The sequence below is a fragment of the Marmota marmota genome, unplaced genomic scaffold (assembly GCF_001458135.2).
Source record: "Marmota marmota marmota unplaced genomic scaffold, marMar, whole genome shotgun sequence".
NCBI lineage: Eukaryota > Metazoa > Chordata > Mammalia > Rodentia > Sciuridae > Marmota > Marmota marmota.
In genome coordinates this window covers 17,991,063-18,003,382 of record NW_025999998.1, presented here as the reverse complement: position 1 = coordinate 18,003,382, position 12,320 = coordinate 17,991,063, and the positions used below count along the sequence as shown (strand labels likewise).

General features: G+C 38.0%; 1 protein-coding gene across 1 annotated transcript; it reads left to right on the top strand.

Moving 5' to 3' along the window:
• The first annotated feature begins 2,295 nt into the window (after positions 1-2,295).
• Positions 2,296-11,673, top strand: Rfk (riboflavin kinase). The gene is made up of 4 exons (XM_015492944.2): positions 2,296-3,237; positions 4,404-4,555; positions 9,293-9,395; positions 10,412-11,673. The coding sequence occupies exons 1-4, from the start codon at positions 3,156-3,158 to the stop codon at positions 10,540-10,542; spliced, it is 468 nt and encodes a 155-aa protein (XP_015348430.1). The 5' UTR covers positions 2,296-3,155; the 3' UTR covers positions 10,543-11,673.
• The last annotated feature ends 647 nt before the right edge of the window (positions 11,674-12,320 follow it).

Genomic DNA, 12,320 nt, shown 5'->3' with positions numbered 1-12,320 from the left:
AAAACAGCATTGGTAATTAATCATGCCACCCTTGATTTAGAGTGTACCCTACTGAAGCAGCTCAATGAATAGATGATTTTTTTTTTTTCAATTCTGACTTTTCAGACCAGATATTGGCTTCCAGGCCTGGCCTAATGTCAGGATCTGATCTTCCAGGTTATTATTAACATCTCATGTGGTTAGGTGATAAAATTTGGTTTGTATTCTAAACAGGTATAAAATATATTTGTATAATTGTCAACCTTCCATGTGAGGTGTATTTACTAAGTAATCAGCTAAACAAATATTTCATAATGGGTTAGTATGAAACAGCTGCATATAGGAGACCTTGGATCTCCCAGAAAAGATGATTAGAAGTCCACCATCAAACAGCTAGATGGCTCCTCACCATCTTATAGATTACTTATGTCCCTTTGGGTCTAGCAAGTCAGTCACAGTCCTCTTTTCTGCAAAATAATAGTGTCAGGTCTGATTAGTCATTTTCAGTCTGTGTACTTTACTGGCTTCCAAAACTGTTTAATCCAAATTTCATTAAAATATATTTTCTGAATTTAGCTTTTACAACTTCCTGGACAGTGCATACAGTGACATGAACCAAGTTTGAATATAGTAGAGACTATTGAGGCAATCAGTTCACACACACAAACAAATGTAAATATATGTGTGTGTATATATATATATGTGTGTGTGTGTGTGTGTGTGTGTGTAAAATAAATGAGATAGTGTATGAAAAACACTTACCAAATTGCCTGGATGATGTTAAGTGATAACTCTTGATAACTTATGATTGTTGTTGTCTTTGTTATAATCATCACTGTAGGGGAGGCACGGCAGAGTTTTACCTCCTATTTAGGGTTTCTTTTGTGCAGGACCTAAGAATTAAACTGACCTAAGACAGGGCTAGGAATGTAACACAGTGGTAGAGTGTATAGCATTTGTTTGCTCTCAGTACCACTTAAAAAAACAAAAACAAAAAACTGACACAAGAGATTAATTGGAAAAAAGCATACAAATGTATTTTAATGTAAATTTTACATAATCCAGGAGACTTCATAGAGAAATGAAGATCCAAAGAGGCAGTGAAATTCCATCCCTTAGACCCTGAATTGGTAGGGAGGCTTAAAATGAGTTTGTTATGGTTTGTGAGATGTCCCCCAAAAGCTCATGTGTAAGACAATGCAAGAAAGTTCAGAGGTGAAATGATTGGGTTATGAGAGCCTTAACCTAATTGGTGCATTAATCCATTTGTGTGGATGAACTGGGTTGTGACTATAGGTAGGTGGGTTGAGGCTAGAGGACGTGTGTCACTGGTGTATATATTTTGTTAAGAGGTTTTCATACATTATCTCATTTTTCCCCAAATACTGTTAATACCTACAACTTATTGATAAGGACATTGAGATTCAGGTTGAGTATTTCACTCAAGGTTACCAGCTAGTCAACCAAGTGAGGCCTGTATTCAAGCCCTAGTTTACCTAGCTTTAGCACCTTAACTACTGTCTATACTAAACACCTTTTCTGTGAGTTCTACTCTTTGCAGTCTTCCAAGTATTTTGTACCGGCTTCTGTTGGAGTACAGTGTTGGTGCTGTAATCAGTCTTACCAGGCATTCTCCCCACTAGGCTGGGCCTCTGAAGACCTGGACTTTGACTTATTCACCTTTCCCCTAGCACCTTGTGCTGTGCTTGGCACACCCTGGACCCTTTGTTCTTTCTACAAATATTTATGGAGTGTTTACTTCAGATCAGGTACTATGCCAAAGTTAGGGATATAAAACATTTTGGTAAGAAATCCCTCTTCATACTTATATAAACAGAAAGTAATTTTAAATGGGGCTTAAAATTGTAATCTCAGCGATGGGGGAGGATCTCAAGTTCAAGGTCAGACTCAGCAATTTAGTGAGACCCTCAGCAATTTGGTGAGACCTGCATCTCAAAATAAAAAATAAAAACGACTGGGGATGTAACTTAGTGGTAAAGTGCACCTGGGTTCAATCCCCAGGACCAAAAAGAGAGACAAAAAGAGAAAATAACAGGTAAGAATTATTTAGCATTATAAATATGCAAGATAGAAGGAAAGTGGCTACAAAATCTGGGCAGAATTTCTTATAAATTAATAAAGAAAAATAGAAGATTAAAACTTCTTGAGAGGGTGAACTGTTACAGCCTTGCATCACGTGTGTCTTGTGAGCGAGCCTTTTTCTACTTCTTCCCGAGCTTACAGTTCCAAAGGTCAAAAAGCCAATCAAGCCTTTTTCAAGCTTATTAAGTTCTCAAGAAGACACCCTAGAGGGGAAGTGGGTGGGCAGGCAGCGCATCTCTAATCAGAAAACCAAAATTGGGTTGTGGTTATATTCCAGTAGCCACCGGGGCGACAGCTCGGACAAGGACCTACTTCCCTGGATCTTACATCCAGATTTAGGTCAGTAGTCTAGGGGGAGGAGAGCCGCTTCCAGTGGGGTAATCTCTGAGCTGAAATTGGGGAGCTTTAATAAATGTTTAAAGAGCAAATGGAATGATGACAAACGACCAGCCCAGCGGTTGCCAAGAAGCTAAAGAAGATCTCGCTTTGACGTCAGAGTTCTAAGGAAAAGAAGGAAGGGGAAGGAGACACCGACGCCTACTGAGGAACGGTGCTTCCTAGCCCCTTAGGGTGAAGCAAGGGACCCCGAATCCGTTTTCGCATTCAGTGGCTGGTAGGAGACCCAGAAGGCCCGAGGTCGGCCGGACCCCGGCTGGGGGCGGAGCCACAGAGGGAGAGGCGGGGCTACAGCGGAAAAGGACTACGGAAGCCGAGCAGACATCGGTTGTTCCGCCGCGGAAGTGTCCGTACGCCGGCTGAGGGAAGGCAGCCAGAGACCTCTCGCGATCCGGCAGTCTCCAGTGCGCTCTTTGCCACAGCCGACCTTCTGCTGTTGCCGCAGCTCCCGTAGCGAAGACGCGCTTCCTGAGTTGTTCAGCAACTTCAGTTGGGCAGCGGTGTGAGAGACCTGCCGCCGCGTGTCGTCGGTGCCACCGGGTGTTTAGTGTGCGCACCTAGCGGGTAGAGCGCTTGCCCCGTCCCCCGGCTGGTCCGGGGCTCCAGGCATTGTACCCACGGCGGCTCCGCCTGACGCGCGGACTGGCCTGCAGCCCGCGTCCCCGGCGGACGGCGTCATGAGAAGCCTGCCGTACTTCTGCCGGGGCCAAGTAGTGCGGGGCTTCGGCCGCGGCTCCAAGCAGCTGGGTATTCCCACAGGTAAGCCCGCGGCGGCGCGGAGCACCGGGACCGGGTCACGTAGGGGGCGAGGACGTCAGCCCGGGGACTTGCGAGCGGGTTGTAAGACCACCGTGCCGCCGGCGGAGGTGACCTCCTGTCAGCATCGTTCCCTCTGTGTTGGGGCCGAGGATCTTTCTTTACGTTGTGGGAGCTCCTCCCTGCCCCTGGCTCTGATCTCTCTGGCGACCCGGGTGGTGACAGGAAGCTTAGCTGAATCACAGGATCCCCCTTTCCCGGTCCAGCCAGGATGGTTAGCCAAGCATGGCGGTTACCTTGCCCATTAAAACCTAAAGTGGCCGAATTCTCAAGCCGACCTTAAAGTTCTTTTCTTGGAATCTGTTAGTGTCCAAGTGATAACACAAGTAGTTGGAGAAGAGCCAACTTTTGGGTTTGGTCTGTCTTCAGGAGTTTTAGTAATCAAGACTTGATCGTTTAATTCATCCTTAAAAATACACAGCAGGGGGCATGTGACTCAGTGGTAATGCACCGCAGAGTTCAATCCCCAGTTTAAACCCACCCCACCCACACCCGCACCAAAAATTGCAGCTACTCCTGAAAACTACACAGCAGGCTTGCCCTTTGAACTGTTCAATCATTCTCTTTAGGCTGGGTATTTAAAATAAGAATCTTTTGAAGTGATGCAAACCCTACTTGGAAAGAACAAATCTTAAAAAAAAAAAAAAAGCCACCGGGTTTGTTTGGTGATGTTGATTTTTGAGTATTAAGATAGAGGAACCTCGCTGTGTTGCTCAGGCTGCACCTGAACATCTGGGTTCAAGGAATCTATCTTCCTGCTTCAGCCCCTTGAGTAGTTGCGCCTACATGTGCTGGTAACTGGGGTAACTACTTGGTGGCCTCATTCCATTTGGTTATACCTTTTTTTTTTTTTTCCTATCCAGAGAGTGGTTTTGGTATTGCTTTTTTTTTTTTTTTTTTTTTTGAGAAGTTTCTATACTTGCCTTATATCTTATTACATACCTGTTTACCTGAAGAGAAAGAACTCCAACTCAGAATATGGGAGGATGAGATTGATAGTCAGAGCCCTAGCAATCTACTGAGTGCATTTAGAATAGTCCTGCATGTGATTTTTACAAATGTTTTATGTGAAACTTGTAACACTAAGAATATTTACTTTTTTTGTTTAGCCAATTTTCCTGAACAAATAGTAGATAATCTTCCAGCTGACGTATCCACTGGCATTTATTATGGTTGGGCCAGTGTTGGAAGTGGAGATGTTCATAAGATGGTGGTGAGCATAGGATGGAACCCATACTACAAGAATATGAAAAAGTCTATGGTAAGAATCGCATTTTCCTGTTACTGAAATGGAATTATGATTTAGAGTGATATGTGGTTTTAGATGCACACAGAATTTACCAGTGGTAAACACAACATGATACTAATAATAGAGTTTGGGGCAGCATGCTTGAAGAATTTAAAAGCAAAGTATTGGCTGTTTTGTTTGTGTTTTGTTGTTGTTGTTTATTCGCAGTATTAGTATTGAACCCAGGGGTGCTCTACCACTGAGATACATCCCCAGTCCTCATATTTTTTGAGACTGGGTCTTGTTAAGTTGCTGATGTTGGCCTTCAACTTGTTATCCTCTTGTCTTTTCTTCCAGAGGCTGACTTTCATCACTCTGCCCAGCTAGTCACTATTTGAATAAAATATCTTTTTCCATCCTTTTACTTTCAATCTGTGCCTTTGGATTTAAAGTGAGTCTCTTATAGCTAATAAATGGTGGGATCATGTTTTCAATCCATTTTGCCAGTTTCTGCCAATTAAGACCTTAATCCATTTTCATTTAACTAATAAAGGATTTCTACAATTTTGCTTTTTGTTTTCTGTATGCCTTGTAATTTTTTTGTTTGTTTCCTTTGTTATTTAGTTGACTAAGCATTTAGTTGACTTTTTATAGTGACACATCTTGACTCTCTTTTCATTTCCTTTTGAGTATTTTCTATAGATATTTCCTTTGTAATTACCATGGGAATTACATTTAGCATTCTAAAATTTGAGAAGTCTACTTTGAATTCATACCAAGTTTAGTAGTATACAGAACCCACAAATTACATCTTTTTATACATTGTGTACCAAGTAACAGATTAATTTTTTATGCATTTATTTATTAAATCATACAGAAAGTGGAGTTAAAAAACAACATTATAATGCTACCTTTTGAATGCTCACGTAAGTACATTTACAATAGATAAGTGAGTTATTTAAAAGCATGTTTCATAAAATTGAGCTTGCCACAGTTTATGTAGTTCAAAGTGTAATTACTTGATTACCCTGTTAATATAGAAATGCGTACTAAAGGGATGATGCAAATTGAAGCTTTCTTTCTGTTTTTCTTATTGTGTTGCTAAGTATCAAACCCAGGACTTTGCATGCTAGGCAAGTCACACCCCCAAACTCCTCTATTTTTAAAAAATCGCCTTGAAGTATACTCTAGTTCTGTCCCTACTTTTTTTTTTTTTTTTATAAACAGGATCAACACAGATTATTTGTTAGATTTATTATGTTTTTATTTGTTAAATTTTTGTTGAATCTTTCTTTTTTGTATATGCTGGAAAGTAAAGCCAGGGGTGCTTTACTACTGGGCTACATCCCCTTTTTATTTATTTTATTTTATTTTTTTATTTTTTGGTGTAGATGGACACAACACAATGCATTTTATTTTTATGTGGTGCTGAGGATCGAACCTGGGTCCCAACCGTGGTGCTAGGCGAGCGCTCTACCGCTGATTCACAGTCCCAGCCCTTTATTTTCTTTATTTTGAGACAGGGTCTTGCTCAGTTGCAAGAGGTGGCCTCAGATTTGTGAGCCTGCCTCTTGAGTAGTTGGGATTACAGGCATGTGCCACTGTACCCCACTTGGCTGAATCTTTTGTCAGCTCAAGTATGTGGCAAAAACAGATTTATAGAGATCTAAATTTTAATTGTTCCTTTTTCTTTTCTTTTCTTTTTCTTTTTTTGGTACCTGGGGATTGAATCCAAAAATGCTTTACCCACTGAGCTATATCCTTAGCCTTTTGTTTTTTTATTTTGAGGCAGGGTTTTCTTTTTATTTGGTAGAGGGTAGTGATGATTGAACTCAGGGGCACTCAACCAATAAGCCACATCCACAGCCCTGTTTTATTTTTTATTTAGGGAGAAGGTCTCACTGAGTTGCTTGGTGCCTTGATTTTGCTGAGGCTGGTTTTGAACTTGCAATCTTCCCGTGAGGCAGGGTTTTACTAAGCTGCTTAGAGGTTTGTTAAGTTACTGAGGCTGGCCTTGAACTTGAGATACTCCTGCCTCAGTCTCTGAGTCACTGTGATTATAGGTGTGTGCCACCATGTCTGGCAATTTTTAACTTTGAAGAGTTACTAAAAAAGGAAGTGTGTCATAGGTGGAAAACCACTGTTGGTACAAGCGATAGTAATAACCCAGAACTCAGTAGAATTTACTCAGTAGAATAGTGCAAATTGTTTGTTGGAAGAGATAAGGTAAAGAATTTATAAATGAAAACAACAGTTTTCCGTTGAATAAGGAAGGAAAAGAAAGGCAGGGGAACCTATCCCATGATGAATTACACAGGTAATGGAACTATTACTATTGAACTACTTAAGGAATACCTTGGAAATCCTTTAATAATTAGGAGAAACTCAGTTTTCAGTGATAGGATGTTCCTACAATTCAGGGAGTGTGTGTGTATGTGTGTGTGTGTGTGTGTGTGTTTCTTTGATAGTAACAGATACCTGTGAAGTTCCTATTCAAGTCCTTTGCCCTTATTTAAAAAAAAAAAAAAAAAAACTGTGTAAACTTATTGTCATAAAGAAGTTCTTGGTATATTCCAGATCCAATTCCTTTATTGGAATTATGTGTTACAAATTTCTTCTGTGTTGCTTTTTTATTATTATTTTTTAAAATAAACTCACTGGTGTCTTTTCAAGAACAAAAGTTCTTAATATAACCATTTAATCATTTTTTATTTATGGTTGGTTAGCGCCAAAATCATGAAGAAAGTCTGTTTCATTAAATTGATTTTTGAGTATGCTTTACAGTAGGGGTCAAAAGTATTATTTTTTTCCTCAAATGGATATGAAATTGACCCAACCTATCTATTGAAAATGCCATCCTTTTCTGATAATACTAGTGTCTCCTTGTGATATATAAAATGGTTTTGTGTGAGAGTCTAAAAAAAAAAAATTCTACATACTGATCTGCTTGTTTATTTTGAACCATTACCACTGGTGCTTAATTTACATAGCATTATAATAGGTCTTGATATCTGCTTGTGTAAGTTCTTCTGTCTTGTTTTCAGGATTTTCTTAAATAATTTTGGCGTTTCTATTCAAGTTTTAGAATAAATTGTCAGTTTCTACCATTCAAAAAACCCCACTAGAATTTTTATTGAGATAGAATTGAATCTGTAGATCATTTTAGAGTAGATCCATTTATGGAAGATTTAATGTTCTAATCCATCCCACCCTGAAAGTACCCTAAATCTTTCAGTTAGCATTTGTCCCCATATGTAAAGGACAGTTATACAGAAGATATGGAACAGAGAGTGAATTATGAAATTATTTATTTTGCTCTTGTCATTAAGCTTTTTTTTCTCCCCTTTCTTTTTTTGGTGCTGGGTATTGAACCAAGGAGTATTTAACCACTGGACCACATCCCAGCCCTATTTTGTATTTATTTAGAGACAAGGTCTCATAGGTCTTGCTTAGAGCCTTGCTAAGTTACTGAGGCCAACTTTGAACTTGCCATCCTCCTATCTCAGCCTCCTGAGCCTCTGGAATTATAGGTGTGTGCCACGGTACCCATCTTAATTTTATTTCGAGATAGGGTCTCACTAAGTTACTTAGGCTGGCCTTGAACTTGTAGTCCTCTTGCCTCAGCCTCTCAAGTCACTGGGATTACATAGGTGTGTGCCACCACACCCAATTTAAGAGTGTCTTTTTTGGAATATGATTACAAAAGAGAAAATGTACAAAGTAATTTCCCTGTAATTAGAGAGAATAGGGAAGAATAGTACAACCATCCCTGCATCTTTATTATTCCCATTTTAATGATCTCAAAGGATCATGACCATCTCCTCCCAAGAAAACTAAAAGATTATGAAAAGTAGGTTTTATTTTTTGAGAGGAAATAAAATTTTCCTTAATCTAAAAGGTTCAATGATTTTTTTTTTTTGTTATTGTTGTTGTTTGGTCTGAATCATTTAAAGTGTACTCTTTTTATTGTTTTTATTACTCAGAATGAGGTAAGTGTAGTTTTAGATTTGTGATATTTCAGTTTAAAAGATCACTTCATAGATTAGATTCTCGGGTCATATGCTTCAAGGTGGATGTTTCTAGCTAGTTTACACTTATATATTGCAGTTTCTAATGCTCCCATCCTAGTCCAGCCTTAGCTGTCTTCTTTTTTTCTTCCCTTCTCCCTCCTCTTCTACTCCCTCTTTCCTCTCCTTCCTCTACTTTCTTTATTGTTTCTATATTGGGTCTTAAACCCAGGGGTGTTCTACCACTGACCTACACCCCCGGTTCTTTTCTTTTCCCTCCCTCCCCCCCCCTCCCTTCCTTCTTTCCTTCCTTCACTTTCTCCCTCCCAGCCTCCCCAGCCCTTTTTAAATTTTGGTACAGGGTCTTCCTGAGTTGTTGAGGCTGGCTTCAAATTTTCAATCCTCTTCCCTTAGCTTTAATATAAAGAAACTTCAATTTAATGATTAAAATATGATAGATGAATAATAAGCTTTTTGAAAAATTCCTCAGTCATACCAAAAATTCATGTGCCAGTCAGCTTTCCATTGCTTTCCTTCACCATTTTAAGCATCAGATTTTACCAGTTTGTGATAGAAAATATCTACTACTTCACTTAAGTTTATGCATAAGTTTGGGACAGTAACATGAGTGATGGAAAAAATGTCTTTAAATTTTAATGAGGACTGATTGCTTCATTTAAATTAACTCACCCTAAATAGAAAGGTAAATTTCAGATTTCAAGAAGTCTGTAATCTGAAATCTTTTCAACATTTTTGACTATAGGAAACTCACATCATCCATACCTTTGAAGAGGACTTCTATGGGGAAATCCTCAATGTTGCCATTGTTGGCTACCTCAGACCAGAAAAGAACTTTGACTCTTTAGGTAAGTTCTTGTCTTGATCTCCTTAAATATTACTACTGCTGCTATAGGTACTACTAGTAGCATTGGTGGCAGTATGTATATTATTGAGAGTTTATGTCTTACATGAGTTACTTTCTTTATCCCCTACCATAACCCTATGAAGAATTATTTTGCCCATGTCATAGATGAGAAAATTGACAGTTTGCATATATAGTCACTGTCCTAGTCTCTTTTCTGTTACTGTAGAAGAGTATCAAACTTGGTAATTTATAGAGTAGATGTTTATTTAGCTTACAGTTCTAGACACGGGAAGTCCCAGAGCATTATGCAGGCATCTGGTCAGCATGTGGTGAGTGCCTTCTTGCTTCACCAGTGGAAGGGCATCACATAGTAAGACAACAACAGTGCTAGAGAGAGATTGCTTTTATAACAGCCCCTTGATAACCCATGAATCAAGAGGCATGGCAGTGCCCTCCTGTAACTGTAGTGTCTCAGGATGCTGAGGCAGGAGAATTACAAATTCACGGCCAGCCCCAGCAACTTAGTGAGACCCTATCTCAAAAACTAAAAAGGGGGCTGAGATGTTACATAGTTAGTAATGGAGCCTGGATTAAAAGCCAGCAGACTGACTGCTTCTCTAACAGTATGAGGTTAATGAAATCTTTGATAAGTATAAGAAACAGTGAAGCAGTGAACATTTGTTTCTGGTGTTATCAGGTGTCTTAATAATAGAATGTGGTAGTTTTAACCCTGTTGTAAAGTTTGTTTTACAGGTGTAAATATCAAAGAGAACAGATCATGAATATTTGTTTTTTGTGTTTGGAATTTGCAGTGTATATTTGTGACTGTACCTTTCTCTTAAGAAATTGCAGTATTACTTAAGCCTAGGGAAGAGGTGGGAAGGGAACAAACATTTATTAGATTCTATCCTGTGTCAGAGATATGACCAGCTTGTGAGTTGTCAGGAGAGGCTGAGCAAAGGAATAGTAAAGTCTATTAGCAGTTTCTCACTATATTTATCTGCATTCTCTCTACAGAATCCCTTATTTCAGCAATTCAAGGTGATATTGAAGAAGCTAAGAAGCGACTAGATTTACCAGAACATTTGAAACTCAAAGATGACAATTTCTTCCAGGTTCCTAAAAGCAAAATAATGAATGGCCACTGATGAAAAATTACTTTATTTATTCATTTCACTGTTTATAATTGTGCAGTTTTGCTTATATTTTAAAAATCAAACATTTTCCTATAGCTGTAAATTAGTTTAAACAATATTAGATAGTTACCCCATTATGCTTCAGCTGTTAAAACCATCATGCTATCATACTAAAAAGAATCATTTTAAAATAAATATTATTTTTTATGTAATGTTGTAATATTTTCTTAATCACTAGAAAGATATTAAGTGTCTTGTAATGGAAATAAAATGTATATAAGTCTGGGTTAAGCAAGTCACTGATTTGGGAGGAAAACTGTAATTCTCATGGTAAAATATAAGCATGCATATAGCATATGTTACTAAATAGAAGGCTTATTAAAGTAATGCATTAAACAGAAGTTTGATAATTTGCTATGAATGGGAAGAAAATACAGACTGTAACTTTGATATTTTGTGCATCCCTATATATTACAGAGCTGAACACTTGTGAAATTTTGTTTTTCTCATTTCCCTTCTGAGGTCAATTTATTCTGTCTCCATTTCTTGTGTAGTGCTGCCTCAAGTTTAAGTGGCCTAGATTCCCTCTGCCTTTGAGTTTCTCTAGACAGTAAAATGAATGTCTTTCGTTCTATACGATCTGGTTTTTGTGTTGGTCTTCCAAGAGTATATAATTTTGTTTTCAACATTTTTCTTGACAGTAGTTTTCTCTTTAAACAATTACTAGCATCAGTTTTTTTTTTTTTTTTTCCATTCAGAATATCTATCCTAAAATTCTGTCCATAAGAGATTGTATTGGTCTGTACCATTCCATTTCATCACTAATCAGGGTGATTAGGTGCATATCTATTGCATCTTTAGAAAAAACAACAGACTCCATCTTTAGGCATCCTCAGGATATAAGTGAATATATAGCCGTCCCTTTGTATTTACCAGTTTCTTAACACAAAATTTTTACTTTTCTCCCAGGGAAACTAAGAGCCAATTAAACTATGAAATACTTAGAAGGTTATTAATTTTAAATGTGTATATGTTCCAGAGCAAAATCTAAACTGTCTTAGCTGTGTATGCACAATATGCTTTAATGTTAGCCTAAAAAGCTATGTGAGGGAATGGTGTAAATAAAATTTTTATTAAATAATATTCATACTTTGTCTTTTTTCTCCTACCCACTATAACTTTGGGCCACTTGAGTCCTTTTGTTTATATTGGTAGAAAATTGAAATCTTTGGATATTTTGTACACATTACAGGCCTAGGCGTGTAACTTAGTGGTAGAGTGCTTATCCAGCATATGTGATGCCCTGGTTTGACCTCCAATATCAAATGCACACACACAAAATTCAAATTACAGGTTATTTGTGGCCTCCTCAATATCCTCAGATAGTATACTGCATTATTGTTCAATTTAACAATAGATTGGTGGTGGTGTGGTGTGGGAGAGTAAAGTTTGAAGTAAGTAGAAGGTGATTTTAAAGAAAACTCATGGTACATCATTTTTCCTCATCTACATGAATAAATGATACTTACTGATGGTAATAAACATAAAATCCATAGAAAAACATCTAAAGCTATTGGAACAAAGGATACATAGGTAAATTCAGTCAGATTATGTTTCAATTTATTACAATGCTATTTGTGTCTTTTTAATTTTTTTATAAAAATTATATGTATGTGTGTGTATGTGTATGTATGTATGTGTGTGTGTGTGTGTGTGTGTGTGTGTATATATATATATATATATATATATATATATATATATTCTGGGGATTGAACCCAGGGCCTTGTGCA